This window comes from Petaurus breviceps, unplaced genomic scaffold, assembly GCF_028583685.1.
Source record: "Petaurus breviceps papuanus isolate PSGF00001 unplaced genomic scaffold, PetGlider_PUasm1.0 138, whole genome shotgun sequence".
In the NCBI taxonomy this organism is placed as follows: Eukaryota; Metazoa; Chordata; class Mammalia; order Diprotodontia; family Petauridae; genus Petaurus; species Petaurus breviceps.
In genome coordinates, this window is record NW_027185694.1 from 10,124,138 (window position 1) to 10,143,395 (window position 19,258).

The window sequence follows — 19,258 nt, forward strand, 5'->3', positions numbered from 1 at the left end:
TGAGGAGTAGGCATTTAATCAATGGTCACTGAATGAATGAATCCCCCAGCCAGGAAAAAAAGTGAATTCCTGATATATATCACAATAATGGCACAAAGGCAACATACAGCAAAGATAGAGGGTTCCACCTACCCAGAAATTTGCTGACATTTTCATTCACATGAAAGCTGGATACCTAATCAATTCTTAACTGGCTGGCAACTTAATCTCTCAGAAAAGTGAGGAATAAATAAATATAATTTAACTGGTGAACATAATCCTAACAAGAAGAACAAATTAAATGGGTTGAAGTGATAGTCACCTTCTCCCAAAGTTTCTATGTCATCTTCAATCATCAATTAATCAATAAACAGGGGTGGCTAGGTGGCACAATGAATAGAGCACCGGCACTGGAGTCAGGAGGACCTGAGTTCAAATCCGACCTCAGACACATAACACAAAAACTAGCCGCGTGACTTTGGGCAAGTCACTTAACCCCAACTGCCCTCCAAAAAGCAAAATAATAATAACAATTAATCAATAAACATTTACTAAGCACTTACTATATACCAGACACTTTACTAAGCACCAAGGATACAAAAAAAAGAGGCAAGACAGTCCCTGCCCTCAAAGAGCTTACAATCTATTCTCTTAAAAGTTTGTGACATCAAAATGGGAAAATGACCCAATGTACAAAAATATTTATTGCAGCTCTTTTTGTGGTGGCAAAGAGCTAGAAACTGCATGGATGTCCTATCAATTGGGGAATGGCTGAACAAGTTGTGGTATATGAATGTAATGGGCTATAAGAAAAGAAGAGCAGACAGACTTCTTAATAACCTGTAGAGACTTATAAAAACTGATGCTGAATGAGAAGAGCAGAACGAGGAGAAATCTGTACACAATTATAGACACAATGTAAGTGTGATGACTAACTTCGATAGACTGGGCTCCTCTCGGCAATGTAGGGTTATAAGACAACTCCAAAGGACTCATGATGGAAGGAGACATCCACATCCAGAGAAGAACTACAGAGTCTGATTGCAGATTTAAGCAAACTACTTGCTGTCTTCCTTTTTCTTGTTTTGTTTCCGCTTTCTCATTGTTCACGCCATTGGCTATAATCCTTCTTTACAAACTGACTAATATTTAATGTGAATGTATTTGTAGATCTTATATCTGACTGCATGCCGCCATGAGTGGTAGGGGGAGAATGAGGGGCAGAAAACTTGAAACTCAAGGGATTGTGGAACTGGATGCTGTAAACTAAAAGTAAATAAATAAATTAATTTAAAAAAAAAAAAGAAATGATGAGCAGGCAGACTTCAGAAAAACTTGGAAAGACTTATATGAACTGATGCTGAGTGAGGGGAGCAGAACCAGGAGAAGATTGTATACCATTAGAGCTACACTCTGTGACAACTAACTTTGATAGACTTGGCTCTTCTCAGCAATGCAAGGTCCTATGACAACTCTTAAAGGCTCATGATGGAAAATGCTATCCACACTGAGAGAAAGAATTATGGAGTCTGAATGCAGATCAAAGCATACTATTTGCTCTTTCTCCTTTTTTTGTTTTGTTTTGTTTCTTCTTTCTCAAGATTCATTCCATTGGTTATGATTCTTCTTTACAACATGACTAATTTGATAATGTGTTTAATGTGAATGTATATGTAGAGCCTATATCAGATTGTACACTGTTTTGGGGAGGAGAGGAAGGGGGAGAAAATTTAAAACTCAAAAAACTTGTAGTACTGAATATTCTAAACTAAAAATAAATAAATAAAAATTTAAAATATGTATTTTTAAAAAGTTTGTGATATCCAAAAGGGGAGATGTAAGATATAGTCAGATATATACACCAGATTGTAAGAAATTAGATTTCCAAAAGTTCTAAGATATGTCAGATATGATCCTATAACCTTAAAATCTAAAAAGAAAAGATCCTCAAAAGAATGGAGGTTCTCAAAAACAGAACTGTGATGAAATGTATCAGTGTTCTCAATGAAGAATGAAAAGTGTGAGGCATTTGAAAAGATAAAGGAGATGCAAAAGCTAGATCTCTAGCAAACTCCAATTTGTTAAATGATACGTAAAAAAGACTAAAGGTCATGTAACTAAGGAAAAATGCAAGACACTGTTAGAATCCTATAAGAATGAATAACATCAGGAATTAAAATACAAAAGACCACAAAAAGGTCTACTTTAGTTTTGTACAGAAAAAGAAGAAAAGGCAAAAGTAAGTCCACTGCTTGGTAAAGGTGTATTAACAAACAATAAAAAGCAGAACACCTAATTCCTATTTTGCTTAATTTTCTCAATTAAAGAAAATGTGCTTTACATCAAAAAGGTAGAATGAGACATGACTAAGAAAGATCTGAAGCACAAATTAGTTAAGGAAGTTGAGAAACTGGAGTGGTCCCAGATTGGGGTGATCAGAAAGGGAAAAGGACTCAAGGCCATTCTAAATGAACTAAAAGAATTAGAGACGTTACCCTGAAAAAAGAAAATTCTTCACAAGGGGAAGAGAGGGAAACATGACAATCATTTTCAAATATCTGAAGGGCAATTATGTCAAAGATTTGTCCTGATCAGTCACAGAAGGCAGAACCACAATCAATGAGTAGAAGTTGCAAAAAAAAAACACTTGGCTTATCATAAAGACAAATTACTTGATTAGAGATGTCCCCAAACCAAGAATAAACAGTTACCTTCCATTTTTTTTCCTGTTTAAATAGGTATTCACTGCTTTTCTTACCTTTATTTGCCATTTTCTGTTTTGCATCTTCTATTCTCTTTAGTTCATTCTGTTTCATATCTAAGAGATATTTTTCTTCTTTTTCTGCATCATATTTCAAAGCTATATGAAACAAAAAGATTAAAATAAAATACTCATTTCAGTGTTTAATCTTAAAAGCTCTTTAAGTAATTACTGGTAAAAACAATAAAAGTTAAAGTGAGTTTTTTTTAAAAGAATTTATGAAGTAATTTTTAAAACACAAAGCCATGATATAGTACATCCCAAAAGGTACTTGTGTTAAATACAAATATTAAATACAAAAATAATTTTCATTCACACAAAACAGTCCGTTTAAGTTATATTTTTTTCCCCCTTAAAATTAAACTTACTGGTTGAAGGCACTACAAGTAAGTAAATTCCATCCAATACTGCCTCAACTGGCTGAGTGTAAAGGTTTGTCCATGGAATCACAAGATCAAGTTTACCTACACAGACAACAAAATATCATAACTTTTTAAACAAACATTATAAAGTATTTGTCAGGATGAGATTAAAGTATTTCCTAAATGAATGGGATTTTTAGATCTAATTGTTGTCTAATTCACTACAGGTAGTATTTTTAGCATATTATTAGTTAATATAATCAATTCCAACCCCAAATACATTATTCTCCTTCCCCAGCAATCAGCTGTTTCCAATCCATTTTTCACTTCTTATACTAAGTTAGGGAAAGGAATTTTGTATATAGTTACTAAATATGACTTAATATGTACATGTGTATAAATATATATGTAGATACATATATGGATACCTGTAGTTCCACTGACTCAGTCCCAAGTGATTTACTTAAAGCACAAGTCCAACTGTGTCACCCTTCCTACTTGGTAAAGCTCCCTATCAAATATAAAATGTTTTTGCTCTGAAAGCCCTTCGTAACCTAGCCACCCCAATCCACCTTCCACCTTTCCAATCTTCTTACACCTTATTCCCCAACACATACTTTTCAATCCAGTGATATTACATGGTGAGTTGTTCAATTATGTTCAACTCCTCATGATCCCATGGATTGTACTATACATAGGGTTTTCTTGGAAAAGACATTGGAGTTGCCATTTCCTTCTCCAATGGTTTAAAGCAAATAGAAGTTAAATGACTTGCCCAGGGTCACACAACTAAGTCTGAAGCAGGCTTTATATACACGCAGGTCTTCTAAACTCCACACTCAGTGCTCTAATCACTGAGCCTTCTAGCAAACCAAGGTTAAGTGACTTGCCCAAGGTCACATGGCTAGTTGTCTGAGGCCAGATTTGAATTCAGGAATTCCTGACTCCAAGGCCAGCACTCTATCCATTGAGCCATCTAGCTGCCTCCTTCCTCTTCCACAAAAGAAGATATTCCATCTCTTGGCTTTGTGTACTTTGTCTGGCTGTCCTCAACACTTGGAATGCTCTCCTCTCCTTATCTCCAGCTACTAATCTCTTATGCTTCCTTCAATTCTTAACTAAAATCCTGATCTGCTACAGGAAACCTTTCTAAACCCCTCCTAATTCTAGTGCCTTACCTCTTTTAATTATTTTTTTTTATATATATCATGTGGAGGAAATTCTAATTTTTATAATAATTGATATGATATGTGTAATGAATGATAATAGATTTTTCAGAACTGCCTCTCTTGTGAGAGAGCTCACAATGCAGCTTGAAATGATCAATCAAATTTTGACAAGGCTCACAATCACTGGTATCCTTCTGCCTGTGTACCTGAAGTGAAACAAATCAAAGGCTGTAGAACATGTTCCTGTCACAGAACTCTGGTCCTGTGACACACCAAGTAATGACCCCCTAAGACTCAAGCAATATTGCTCCCACAGGACTCCAGAATTGTTTTATTGTCTTCCATTTGTGGGTCTGCCACAGAAAACCATTCAAGCCCTGGGAAGGATTGTTTGTATTCCACCTTCCCCCTAACCCTCTTCCCATTTGTGATTTATGTATATAACTTCTGTCTTCACTTCAGCAAGGTGGAATTGTGATCAGGAGAATTCCCAATTTGCAAATCTGCTCCTCATAATGAAACTAATTAATTAAACGGCTACCTGGCACTTTGTCTTTGGTCTGTTTTGTCATTCTCAGGTTACAGACTGGCTTGGTAAAGTCCTGTTAACAGTAGCTTGTTTGTACATATTTGTTTGTCTGGTGTTTCCCCTAATATTGTAAGTTCTTTGAGGGCTGGTGAGTTGAATCTGAATTTGCAGGTTTTACTTTTTTATTGTTATCTATCACTCCCTTTTTTTTAACCTTTCTCTTTCTAAGTTCAGATAAGAATGCAGTACTACCTGATCCTTCCTGTTCCCTATACGAACCACTCTTCTGTTTCAGTATTTTGTGCTCCTTTCAAAGTAGTATTTCCCTTTTAATTCCCTTATTTCTTACCTCTTCTAGGATTATGTATAATCTATTCCCAGTAATGCTTTTTCCCCATGAATGTAGCAAGGTATAATGTAAAGTATTTTCTATCCCTTGGATGTAAGAGATGACAAGTATATCCTTTGTCTTTTCTCTCACTGTTTCTCTCTTTTGATGTCATGTCATCTTCCTTCTTAACCTATAAATCCCTTTTCTATCCTAAGCTCTACCTTCACAAATACCCAACTGTATCCTCTCTCCTGAAGGGAGTTAGTAACAAAAAAATTTAAAGCCTTGTCTTGTGGAGGCTGATCTCAAGAATTCAAACATAGGGCTCTACCTAGCAGGGTTCACTGTAAGACCCTTGTCCTACCTATCCACTCCCTTGGCTCTGAGGAGTCATATTCATGCTGCTATGCCCTCTGCTGACATACCCTTGCCCTACATACATGAAATTAAATGTTTCATTTCTTAGTCTTCATTATCTGAAAATATTTTATTTTTCTGCTATTTGGTTGCTTAAATGCCCTGCTCACCCCTAGGTTCTTTTGAAGGAATGATCACAATTCTTCCCTCTTACTGAATTTCCAATTATTCCCCTCCTTCAGTGTTTCAATGTAACATGTGTAACTCCGAGGTGCCAACCAATGTCTTTGCATTTTGGAGTATCATATTCCAATTTTTTCTTTGATTTCTTATACTATAAAATAATTCGAATTCCATATTGATTGTTTCTACTTGAAATTTGATGAGGTTTTCATTGCTATCCTCAAGATTTGTCCTTTGATGTAGCAGTTTTGAAATTTGGTTATAATGTAGTGATTAGAGTAATTTAAACTTGAGGTTTCCTTCAACTGGTGTTTCCATAAATCTTGACTTGAAATGTCTTCCATTTCCAATATTGATGGGCAGTTTTTCTGTAGAATATCTTAGAATATCGTCTTTTAACTTTTCAAGATGTTCTTCTAGAAGACATAAAGCCTCTTGACTTCACTGGTAACACTCCATTTTCCATCAAAATACCCAGCTTTTTATACTCAACACTATGACTACAACTACTACTACTACTTCTTTTTCTTCTTCTTCTTTTTGGAGGGGGGGAAGGCAAGGCAATTGGGGTTAAGTGACTTGCCCAAGGTCACACAGCTAGTTAAGTGTCAAGTGTCTGAGGATGGAGTTTGGATTTGAACTCAGGTCCTCCTGACTTCAGGGTGAGAGTTCTATTCACTGCACCACCTAGCTGCCCTACTCAGCAGTTCAACTCTCTCAGCTGCCTCTCCCCTCTGATTGGAGGGTGGGAACACTAATTTGTTGTTCAATCTCTTCATGAACCCATAGACCATATCATGTCAATATCATGGGGTTTACTTGTCAAAACCAATGGAGTCATTTGTCATATCCCTCTTTAGTGGAACACTAAACTCCTTCCCAAACCTTCCTTTAGAGAGGGTTTAGATCTGAACTTCCCACGTAATTCTACATTTTCCTTCAGCAGCTTTGTTTGGTTTTGATTCTGTGAAACACGATATCTGGTCACACACACCACTCCCCCCTCACTCCATTCCTGCTTTTGAGCTTGCTTTTGTGTGGTGTCTTCTACCTTTAGACTATAAACTCCTTGAGGGCAGGGACTGTCTTTGTTTTTCTTATATGCATCCCCAAGGGCTGTGTACCTGGCACATAGTAGGAACTAAATAAAATGTTTAAGTGAATTTGCTGACTTCCTTCAACCCTCAGCTAAAATCCCACCTCTTAAAGAAAGTCTTTCCAAAACCTCTTTAATTCTAAGTGCTCTCTATTGATTATTTCCAATTTATCGAGCATATAGTTTGTTTATATAAAGGAATCTGTATGTTGTCTTTCCCACTAGACTATGAACTTCTCAAAAGCAAGACTGTCTTACCTATCTTTGTCTCCCCCAGCACTTAGAATAGTGCCTTGCACATAGTAGGTACTTAACAAAAGTTTACTGACTAATTAAACCTTTATTTCTTTGCATACTACCTTTCAAAGTTCTATATTCTTGTCTTGTAGCATTTTCAATGTGTTCTTCCACTTAAAAAAAAAATCTGTGCCTTCATGTTTTCCTCTGTCTCAGTATTTTTGTGTTCCAATTCATCTTTTTAAAAAATCTGATCGGGACAGTTAGGTGGCGCAGTGAGTAAAGCACCAGCCCCGGAGTCAGGAGGACCTGAGTTTGGATCTGGCCTCAGACACTTAACACACACACACAAAAAAAAACTAGCCACGTAACCTTGGGCAAGTTACTTAACCCCAAATGCCCTCCAAAAGGTAAAAAGAAAGAAAAATTTCATCTACTATTATATTAAAAGTATTTGCAGGGTGGCTAGGTGGCACAGTAAATGGAGCGACAGCCCTGGAGTCAGGAGGACCTTAGTGCAAATCCGGCCTCCGACACTTAACATTTTCTAGCTGTGTGACTTTGGGCAAGTCACTTAACCCCAATTGCCCTGCCTCCCCCCTCCAAAAAGCAAAAAAAAAAAGTGTTTGTAAAAAATCCATAGGCTCATAAATTTAGAACTAATCATATATTAGACCTAAGAGATCTAGTTCAACGCTTTCAGTTTATAGATGGAAAATAACTGAGGCCCAGAGTGGTTAAGTGAACTGTCCAATGTCACAAGAGTAGTGAATACAGGGCCTAGTCTTCTGACTCCAAATCCAGTACTCTTTCCTTTGGACTATGCCAAGGACAAGAGTAAATGCTCTGTCTCATTAGACTTGCTGATTTCTTTCAAAGTTACAATTTTTGTCTTTTTTTCTTGTTGCTCTTTTGAATTATTCTAAAGGTTTTCAGGGTTGTTTCCTTATTGTTTCAGAATTTGTTTTTCTATTATTCATTTTTCTTAGGCAAGACATCATAGCCAAAGCAGTAAGGCACTCTGAGGGAGAGATGGGAGGTGCTATATGTCAGTCTAGTCAAACCACATATGCCACCTTGACCTTTACCTCCTCACAGATCCTGATGGAAAGAGCCCAATACCCTCAACTCAAGTGCCTTGGAAATAGTATTCTCCCCACATAGATGAATGTTCCCAGCCCAGGGCCCACTACCATCAATGAAGGAAGAAATCACTGTGGAGAAGGAACCCATCACCATCAGCAACTACTAACCAAGTAAGCCCAAGAACCCCAGAAGGGGCAGTTCTCCTCCAACTATCGGTTCTAATTCCAGCCCATATCTCCCCATCCCACGAAGCAACCAAAATGGAAATTCAGCCTGGCAATTGCTTCCTTGGATGTACACTTACTAAAGACAAAAAACAAAGCTCTTGCTACCAAAGCACTTGGTACTGTCAAGTGGTTCAACATCAGAAAATGATATGATATCAATGGAAATAAGATTAAAAACAAATATATTACCATCTCTTTTGCTTCAAGCCTCTAAGAAAAGGTACAGAATTTCAAGATAAGAAAACTGACCTTATCATCCGACTTACAGATAAAATCTTTCTACATATGTTGTCTCCTCCATTATAATATGAGCTCCTTGAAAGGAGAGGCTGTCTTTACTTATCTATTTGTATAAAATAAATTATTGTATTTTCTCAAAATCGGTCAAATTTATCAACTGAATCTAACTTACCTATATGTCCAGCTTTGACTTTAAATGGTACATCCAGTTCACCCTAGAAAAAGAATAAAAATACATTTTACCAACACAACAGTTGGCTGTCGTGTGTGTGTGTGTGTGTGTGCGTGTGCGCGCGTGTGTCCTTACCTCACTTAGGGAGGAAAAGCATCAGCCAATCTAAAGCCCAATCCTACTACATTGGATCAACAGGGAAACTTTGACCTGCCCTATTACTAATCTGGGCCAGTTCACCCCTGCTTAGGCAGCCTGATAACCCCCATTCCTAGAAGCTCAACGAACTGGTGCCAGAGTCAGTGAAGACGCCAGAGTCAGTGAAGACACCAGAGAGATCAACTTTGACCCCTCTGCAGTTCAGAACTTCCAAGCTCAAACAATTTGCCAGCCTCAGCTTCCCCAGCAACAGGAATAACAGGCATGTGTCACCAAGTTCAACTAGATTTTTCTTCTCAAACTTGTTTGGGGACATGCATTAAGGAAACCTTGTGCTGTTACTGTTAATACAACTTTTTTTTTTTTTGGCTTTTGGAGGGCAACTGGGGTTAAGTAACTTGCCCAAGGTTACAAAGCTTGTATTTTTGTGTGGGTGTTAAGTGTCTCAGGCCACACGGGTCCTCCCAACTCCAGGGCCAGCACTTTACTCACTGCGCCACCTAACCGCCCCCCAATACAACATTTTTTAAAGTTTAAAATTTATCAGTTGGGAGAAAATTATATCTACATATACACCAAAGTATTCTTTTAAATTTATTCGTATTACTAACATATTCAAAAACGGGAATTTTATTGGTACCTAAATTGAACTTGTTCTGTGGAAGACTTAATGAAGGTAGATGTCAAATTCCCTGTCAACAGCAATTTAGCAATACTAAGATGACTAAAAAAAGGCTCTAAAATTAATGTTATCACAATGATAAATTTGGCGTTACTGTACTTGAGTGAAACAGAATTTTCCATAGTATGTGCTTTTAAGGTAAAATTGATTTGAGAGTTCATCAGTTCAAGAGATAACTTGAGAATGTTATTCTGCCATATTCTTGCTGAAATACAAAATAAAACCCTTTAAAAGCAAATTCTATCTAAACAATCAATTTAAATAATTCCTAATCATTATACTTTAACCTAAACTAGGCTAAAACTTGCTTTTTAAAAATATGTAAATTAAAACATTTGTTAAAGAGTATTTATAGAGTAAACGTGAATATAAGGGACATTAATCTGCTTAAGAAAATAAAGTGGCAGGTCAAAAAATGTCATTAATTACTGGTTTTACCTGGTCGTTAAAGATAGACTCTTTACTTCAAAATACAAAGGGTTCCAAAAATTGTAGTGTACTTTTAAAAAGCTTAATTAAGGCTGCACTAAAATTTTTAACACCCTACATTTGTTATCGTTTAGAATTACTGTTTTATGTGTTGAAACTAGTTAATCATTAAAAAAAAAAACATTTAAAATAATTTGACAGCATAGATCTCCCTCGCCCCTAATCTGAATTAGTGATTCTTTTTTTTAATTATGTAAGCACTCCTGTCAGGAAAGACTTTAGACAGAATGCTAAGTTTAACAATGGGATACTATTAGTGTTTAGAAGGGAAACCTAGAGAACCTCAAGCTCAGTTCATGACTTGTCAAGTCAAAAGATAATAAAAAAAATTGCATCTTTCCTTCCCTAACAGCAAAAAATGGTTGAAAAAATGCAAGAAAACCTGCTTTTTATTCTTTGGAACACCACGTGATTACTGAGCAGCAATGACACAGAAGGACGAGCTCACTTTCACATCTACCTCCTAGGTGTCCTGCTTTAGCTCCTACACAGTGAATCTGCCTTCTATTCCTAATACTTCAAAACTCCACAGGAAAAACCAGACTTCCCTGTAATAGTGTAGCTGCTTGGGTCTGTCCCTAAAATTCAATAATAACAGCAGAAAGATAGTAACGACCCTGTGAAGTGAGGGAGTACAACATTTAGAACTGGAAGAGACCTGGTTCCCCAGTCTCCCACAAACAAGAGCCTTTCTATAGCATTCCTGACCCATGAGGATGCTGCAAGTTTGTGTGAATCCCTCCAGTAACAGTAAACAGAACATTATTACTTAAGGTAACCAAAAAGAACTATAATCTTAACATAACATCTTGTGGAGATGGACCTCGTTTTAAGATATGTATCAATGTGATTACAGTTTACCAAAAATATAAACTATAAAGTGGTTATTTGTACAGCAAAAGGATTCTTTAACAAATGTATTTCCCTTAAGATTCTTTTATAAACTCATATCTTTTCATTCAACTTAAATATAATTGCTGTGGAATAAAATACAACATAATAAAATCATAGATTTAGAGCTAGAAAAGACTTTCAAAGGCCATTTAGTCCAACCCCTCCATTTTATTTTTTTTAAGCAACAGGGGTTAAGTAACTTGCTCAAGGTTACACGACCAGTTATTTCTGGGTGTGGTGCTGAGTATCTGAGCCCGGATTTGATCCCCAGGTCATCCCAACACTTACAGCTCTTACTCGCTGTGCTACCTGGCCACCTCTCAACCCCTCCATTTTAAAGATGAAGAAACTGAGGCCCGTGGAGATTAACCGACTTGCCCATAGTGACAGAAATAGCTAGTAGCAAGGTGTGATTTGAATACTGATGGACAAAAAGTAAAGTTTACTCATATTACTATTTTCCCTACTAAAATGTGATTTGCATTTTTCAGGAATATATACACTACTTAATCCCCTTCAAATTCATTTCTCATTTTGTACTGGACCTGTGATTTCATCAGTATTAGGAATAAATTTCTAAAATCAAGTTTATTGCTTTAAAAGTAGGTAAGAAAAAGTTTCACCAAAAGAAATGATAAAGGCTATCTATATCAGAATACTCTTTTAATCCTAAAGCTTTTCTAAATGAATTCTATTTTCAACCCACAAGAATCTAATTTGGAATAGTAAAAATGTCAATAAGATGCAAGCTTATAACTAAATTAACTAATACTTTCCTAATTCTTTATATTCAAAACTTACCAATGCATTTTCTTTAATTTCAAGATTCTTAAGGGCTACAGCACCTAAAGCAGATTAAAAATATATATAAATTCAAAATCTTTACTGAAAATTAACATTAAAATATATTTTATTACTATTTTTTTCACTATGAGCAAATTTTTGACACTTTTTAAAGATTCATGATTTCACCAGTATGTACTTTTTACCACTGACACAAATGGAAACCCCTGCAAATAATATTTATTAAATTCCTATTGTGTACTGCTAGGCACTGGGGCAAATACAAAGTTCACATAAGACCAACATGCTTGACCTCATGTCTATCAAAATAATGTTATACAGTAAGTGAATTTGAGAACTGCAATGTTGTACTGCAAGAATATTCTGAAAAGCAGATTAGTTGAAGGAACTGATGTTTCATTTGGAAAAGAAAAAACATGATAGTGGTCAAGTGTGTGAAGAGTTGAGGGAAGTGAAATTATACTGATCCTACTTGATTCCATAGGACTGAATTAAAAGTAATGAATGGTTGTTGTTGAGCTCTAGATTTCTGATCATCAAGGAAAGACTTCACAACTTTAGAGTTGAATTCAAGAGTGGAATGGGCTACTTCTGGAAGCCAAGAAGGCAGAGTAAGCATTAAGTTGCTCTCACTCTCCTTTACAGACCTTGAAAAACCAAGAAAATACTGTAACAGAGGAGCCAGCAGAAAGACAGGGTGCAGCAGTATTTTAGTTCATGAGGCTAGGGGGATTAAAAGGAAAGGTCCCTCTTGATGTGGCTGTAGGGTACCAGTACAGGACAGGAGGCAAGTCAGCAGCAATCTCCACATCAGCAAACCAGCAGGAGATCCCAAGCTCCAAAGTGGTGGAGTAGGCAAGCATCAACACAAGGAACCTCCCGCAATACCACCACACCCCCATCCCTGGCCCCTGTGTGCAGTCACCAGCACACAGAATCACCACGGGGCATCTACCAGCCACAAGCATTTATTAAGTGCCTACTAAGTGCCAGACACTGTAATGTCATAAGAGTATTTTAGTACTGTTGCCATTATTTGAAAAAACAAGTCACAAAGAAGACTAAGAAAGCAAAATGGCTGTCTGATGAGGCTTTACAAATAGCTGAGAAAAGAAGGAAAGCAAAAGGTAAAGGAGAAAGGTAAAGATATAACCAACTGGGGCGGGCAAGTTAGCACAGCGAGTAAGAGCACCAGCTCCAGTGTCGGGATGACCTGGGGACCAAATCTGGGCTGAGATATTCAGCACCACACCCAGAAATAACTGGCTGTGTAACCTTGAGCAAGTTACTTAACCTCGATTGCTTTAAAAAAAAAAAAATAACCAACTGACAAGGAGAGATAAGTTTTTTCAAATGAGCTATGAAAAGAAATAAAAGAAAACAACAGAATGGGAAAGTCAAGAGATCTCTTCAAGAAAATGAGAGATATCAAGGAAAAGTTTCATGCAAAAAAGGGCATGATAAAAGACAAAGATGGTATGTATTTCACTGAAGTAGAAGAGATAAAGAAGAGGTGGCAAGAACACACAAAGAACTATACAAGAAAGATCTTACCATCACCAACAACCAGAATGGTGTAGTTAATGATCGAGAGCCAGACATACTGGAGAATGAAGTCAAGTGGGCCTTAAGAAGCACTGCTAACACTAAGGTTAGTGGAGATGATGGAATTGCACCTGAGCTATTTTAAACCCTAAAGATGATGCTGGTAAAGTGCTGTACTCAATATGCGAACAAATTTGAAAACAATGGTCTGGTCACTGGATGGAAAACGATCAGTTTATATGCCAGCCCTAAAGAAGGGCAATGGCGATGAATGTGCAAATTATCAAGCAACTGCACTCATTTCACATGCCAGCAAGGTTATGCTTAAGATTCTACAGGTGAGGCTTCAGCAATATGTGACCAAAGAACTACCGGAGGAGCAGGCTCATTTTCAAAGAGGCAGAGGAACTAGAGACCAAATCACTAACATTCACTGGATTATGGAGAAAGCAAGGGAGTTCCAGAAAAACATCTACTCTGCTTCACTGACCACACTAAAGCCTGTGACTATGTAGATCACAACAAATATGTCAAGTCCTCAAAGAAACTGAAGTACCAGATCATCTTATTTGTCTTCTGAGAAACCTGTATGCAGACCAAGAAGCAAAAGTTTGAACTGAACATGGAATAACTGATTGATTTAAGACTGGAAAAGGAGTATGTTGTTTATTTAATTTATATATGGAGTACAATATGCAAAATGCCAGGCCAGACTAAGAGCTGGAATTAAGGTTGCTAGGGTGGGGGTGGAGGGAGAGAATAACAATAATCTCAGGTATACAGATGATACCACTCTAATTAATGACAGGAAGTGAGAAGGAATTAAGCTTCTTGATGAAAGTGAAAGAGGAGAGTATAAAAACTAGCTTGATGTGTTACATAAAAAAAAAAAATAATAAGATGTTGGCAACTGGTCCCATCACTTCCCAGCAAATAAAGGGAAAAGAAATGGAAGCAGTGTTAAATCTTATATACTCGGGCTCAAAGATCACTGTAGACTGTGACTGTGGCCATGAAATTAGAAGATACTTGTTCCTTGGAAGAAGAGCTATGGTAAATCTGTACAATATACTAAAAAGCAGAGACATCCCCTTGCCAACAAAGGTCCATATAGTCAAAGCTATCTATGGTCTTTCCAGTAGCAATGCATGGCTGTGAGAGTTGGACTGTGGTTGTTGTGCCAAAGAAGACTTTAGAGAGGCCCTTGGCCAGTAAGATCAAATCAGTCAATACATAAAGAAATTAATTCAGGCTATTCACTGCAAGGTCAAATACTTAAGTTAATCTTAAATACTTTGGCCACATAATGAGAAAGTGGGACTTACTAGAAAAAACCCTGATATTGTGAAAGATTACAGGCAAAAGGGAATGGCAAAGGATGAGATAAACAGATAGTATCATTGAAACCAAAAACATGAACTTGGACAGACATGGAGAGATAATGGAGAATGGAAGGGCCTGGTGAGCTATGGCCCACTGGGTCGAGTTGGACATAACTGAACGACAACAATAGGAGAACTTGAGGCTCAGCTTTATTACCTCTATTTATTTATGATGAGCACTCCCTGTTATTAGTTACAGCTCTAGAGTTAAGGGTTGGTATGCAAATTCCCCTAAGGTTTGCTGATCACTTTGATATATAAATCTTTACTTTCCCCTTCTATCCTTTGTAAAATATCATGGTATCCATCTTGCTGATGTAACTAAAAAGTGTAAAAGGTTGGTGACAATGTTGGTTGGAGACCATTGGTTTTCTTTGTACCATGGAACTTTTATGCTCCAAGCATATAATAAACTGGTTATTAAAAGGTCTCTGCATATTGCTAAGTATGATTGGCAGCAGTACCTATCAAGGAATCCTAAGCCAATGTCAGTCCTAAGCAAATTACCCAATAAACATTTATTCAGTGCCTACTATGTGCCAGGCACTGTGCTAAAAGGGCAATCTAATGGCAGCCTATAATAGAGGTGACTAGATCAAAGAAGGAGAGACACATGAAAGATGTCAAGAGGCCTAAAATCTATGGGACTTGATCAATGAATATGAGACAAGGAAAACAGGTAAGACCAAAGAAGCCTCAATGTTTCAAACAACAGAGACTAAGAAAAGGCTGATGCCACCAAAAGAATTAACGAAGTCAGGAGTAGATTAAATAAGTTAAAGAGGAAAGATAAGCTTGGCTTTGAGATACTAGCAGGATATCTATCTTTGCAAATGTAGATTTTTAAACAAATAAAGAGAAACAGAATTGTTACACTCCTATTAAGAGGAACTGAACAAAGAAGAAATAGATGATAGAAATTTATCTCTAAAGATAGACTACAGATTATCTGAAGGAAGTTATAATGTCTCTCCCAACTTATCACCACCAAATTTTCTCATCTTCAGTCTAAAACCCCCATTCATTCAGCTATTCCTTACAAGAAATGTAATAAACATAATGGCTATTTGTTTATTTTCCTCTGAATATATTTACTGAATATATCCACTGACAAACTTGCTTCTTAAAATACATCAAAAACTGAATACTACAGAAATGGTCTGACCAAAACAAAGTACAATGGAATAATTAATTTTCTCTGGATATCATACAGCCAACAATATCTGAGCACAAATGATCAATGGCTAAGATTTCAGTAAGCTCTATTTTCAGTTTGTCCATATTTTTCCAATCTGCACACAAGATTTATCATACAAAAATAATGCATCGTTTGAATTAAAATAATAATTAAAATTAAATTAAAATATTTGAAAATACTAAAATAATACATTTTGTGTTCAAAGGCTTATCATATACGATAGTACTATACTTGTCTACCATTCCAATAAATATATCTCAATTTACTCAACAAACATTTACAAAGCACCTAATTATGCACAGTATGTTGTGTTAAGTACTGAGGAACATACAAAAATAGCAAGACAGGATCCCTATCCTGGAAGACTTAGGTAAATAATGTACATATATCAATACAGAATAACTTTTGTCCAGAAAAGAGTAAAAGTTGTAAGAGGGGTAGATAGAGAGTATAATGTAAAGCTTAAGGGAAAAAAAAAAGTTAGTGGGGTGCAGTGCTAGAGGTAGTATCAAAGAAGTCAAATTAAAGCTGAATCAGACAGGAAGCACAAGATTTTGAAAAAGCAGAGATGGGGAACAGTATTAATAAAGTTATGGAGAAAGGAAAATTCTGAGATGTGTTCAAGGGATGGGAACTTACTCTATTTACCTACAATATGAAAGGGAAATACATTATGAAATGTTTAAAAAAAAAAGGCAGGGAGGTATTGTGCCAGTTAGATCCTTGAGTGCCAGCCTAAGTGTGAGTTTTATTTGGGAGAAAACAGATATCCAAGGAAATATTTTGACCAAAGGAGTGGCATGCTCAGATCTGGAAGATGCTTGAATATTAATCTGGCCAGGGTATGTGATAGTAATGGAATATAAAGATTCCCCTGTATTGGCTTGGTTTTTAAATTGATTGTGTTAAAACCCTGAGCTAGTTAATCCCACCTGTGGGATGGACTTGTTGATGTGAAAAGAGAGGTCTGAACTGGGAGGAGCTGGTGACGTAGATTTGGAGAGACAAGAGAGAGGCAGAAGAACTTTTTGGAAGCAGCACCTCATTGAGGCAGAGAGAGACTGAGAGGATTGCTGAGGGCCACTTTGAATTGCCCAGGACTTTTGAGACCTGCCCCGGAGCAGCCAAGGACTGAGGAGACATGGCTGTTTTGCTGGTACTTTGTCTGTTTTGATGTTGTTTTGCCAGATTTGTCCACTGGTGAAAGACAGTCCTTTTGTTGAAGAAGTCCTGGAACCTGGCTGTTGGCTAAGAGCTCCTGAGACTGTCCTGCAGACAGAGAGTGAATACTGTCCACTGGTGACGGACAGTGCTGTTGTTGCAGGGGTCTGGGAACCTTTCTGTTGGTTCAGAAGCCCTAAAGAAGGATTTTCTTGTTGTATGTTTACAGAAATCCTGGGAGAGGGTTTTGCTAATGTTTTCAGGGGTTCTAGGACTGTTCTGCAGACAGAGGATGAATTAATGAAGAGACTGGCAATGCTAAGCCTTGTCTCCCCAGGAACTAAGATTGCTGAGAACTTGCCTCTTGTCAAGATGAAGAAAAGACCTCCATTTGGGTATTAAGTGCTGTGCTTAAACTTGATGTAACTCTGGGGTAGATTCAATTGTGATCCAGGGGTGGGGAACTTTTGACCTTTTTGTGTTCTATGGTTGAACAAATGAATGTACTTTACTTAGATTGGAAACTAATCTCCTTGAGAAGAGGGGCTTTGTGGTGGACTAAATGAAGGTACAGCCTAGGGGTGGAGTAGTATTTAGAACAGGGACTTTGTAATTGATTGAATAAATGGAAGGTCCTGGGATGGGGTAGTACTTGGAGATTATTTAATCACACTTAGTAAATGCTGTATTTTGAATGATGTCATGTTTTGATCTTCTCTGTTCTTGGTTTGTCACTGAATAAAATGGAGAGCACCTATGCTGGTATTTTGAACCTTGGGAAGTTGCCTTTCCTTGGCATTACATTACAGGGTAAGAAGGAGGGATTAAAGAAATGGGGGAACTAGTCATTAAGCTAATGGCTACTAAAATGGGGACTGTAAAGCCAAGCACGAGCAGCTTTCCAGAGGACTGCTGCTGTGAACAGCTTTCAAGGTTCTTTCAATAACAAATCTGAGCAAAACATTCATAGAAAATCAAAATACATCATTCACAATGTTACAACTTATCACAGAAAATCAAAATACAGCATTCACAATGTCACAACTCAACAACTCATCACTAAAATGGTCACACAGTTTTCACCAAAGTGATCACATAGTTTTAAACAAAGTACATTCATTTAGTCAAATCACAAAATCCTTAATTCAATCACAAAGTACAAAAGTCAAAGTTCTCCACCCCTTGATCACAGTAAATCATAATCTTTTCAGTCAGTACACAGTATCCAAGTAAGGCCTTCTTTCAGCTTGACTAGAAGCTGGCTCTCTCAGCTTCCATGGTTCCTCTTCCATGGTCCCAGTTCCAATCATCACCTGGGTTCAAAGCAGACAACTCCCAGTTCCTTGTCCAGCTCCTTGTCCAGTTCTTCATCTAGTTCCCGTTCCATGTTGAAGTTCACAGTGTCCAGTCCACCTCAAGTCCATCATAGTTCCTGTTTCTGGGAAGCTTGACAGAGCCACAATAATATTTATGCACATTGCCAGCACCATCATCAATTCACTATCTGCCTGTGAAATCAACTCAGACCTACCAACAAGGTCTGAGAACTGAACACAAATCATCAACACAGAAATCAACACAGACCCACAAACAAGGTCCAAGAGGTCAGCACAAATCATCAGTAAAGACCCAGGACCTCCAAAACCCTTCTGCAGGACTTCTGTAAACATACAACCAGAAAAGCCTCTTTCAGGGCTTCCAATAAGGTCCCAGGGCTTCTATACAAAATATCACAAACAAACATCAACACAGACAGAGTGCCGGGATACCACAAGTTTTCTCCTTCTTGACTCTGCCACCACAAGAATCCTCTTCTCAATTCTGCTATCTCTAGCCAGGACCTCTCCTTATATACAGTCATTAGCTCCTCCCCAGGAGTTCACAAGTTCTAGGGTTCACACACTCTGTTTCTTAACAGACTAGACACAAGGCTCAAAAGAAACTTGAACTGAAACAAGGTGTGAACTACTTCTGTACTTGCCACTACAGGGACCTATACTAGGTTGGTAGAAGTGGGAATGAATTTGAGAGATGTTGAATGAAAATCCATAGGACCTGGCAACAATTGGTGAAAGGTGAAGGAAGATAAAGAATCAAAAAGAACACTGAGTTTTCAAACATGGATGACTGAATGAACAGTATTAATAACAGAAAAAGAGAAGTCAGAAGGAGATATTTTGAGAAAAAAGATAACTACTACTTTGAACAAATTGAG

At 37.3% G+C, this 19,258-nt stretch overlaps 1 protein-coding gene across 3 annotated transcripts in view; it reads right to left on the reverse strand.

Moving 5' to 3' along the window:
- Positions 1 to 19,258, reverse strand: part of VPS13A (vacuolar protein sorting 13 homolog A) — a 308,176-nt gene that overhangs the window by 256,526 nt on the left and 32,392 nt on the right. For 2 of the 3 annotated variants that reach the window (XM_069105621.1, XM_069105624.1), the window contains exons 2-5: positions 11,755 to 11,798; positions 8,730 to 8,772; positions 3,109 to 3,204; positions 2,738 to 2,839 (exon numbers count right to left, since the gene is read on the reverse strand). In XM_069105621.1, the coding sequence (XP_068961722.1) occupies positions 2,738 to 2,839; positions 3,109 to 3,204; positions 8,730 to 8,772; positions 11,755 to 11,798 (285 nt within the window). The remainder of the gene's footprint in view (positions 1 to 2,737; positions 2,840 to 3,108; positions 3,205 to 8,729; positions 8,773 to 11,754; positions 11,799 to 19,258) is intronic. The other variant, XM_069105632.1, reaches the window with a different exon arrangement.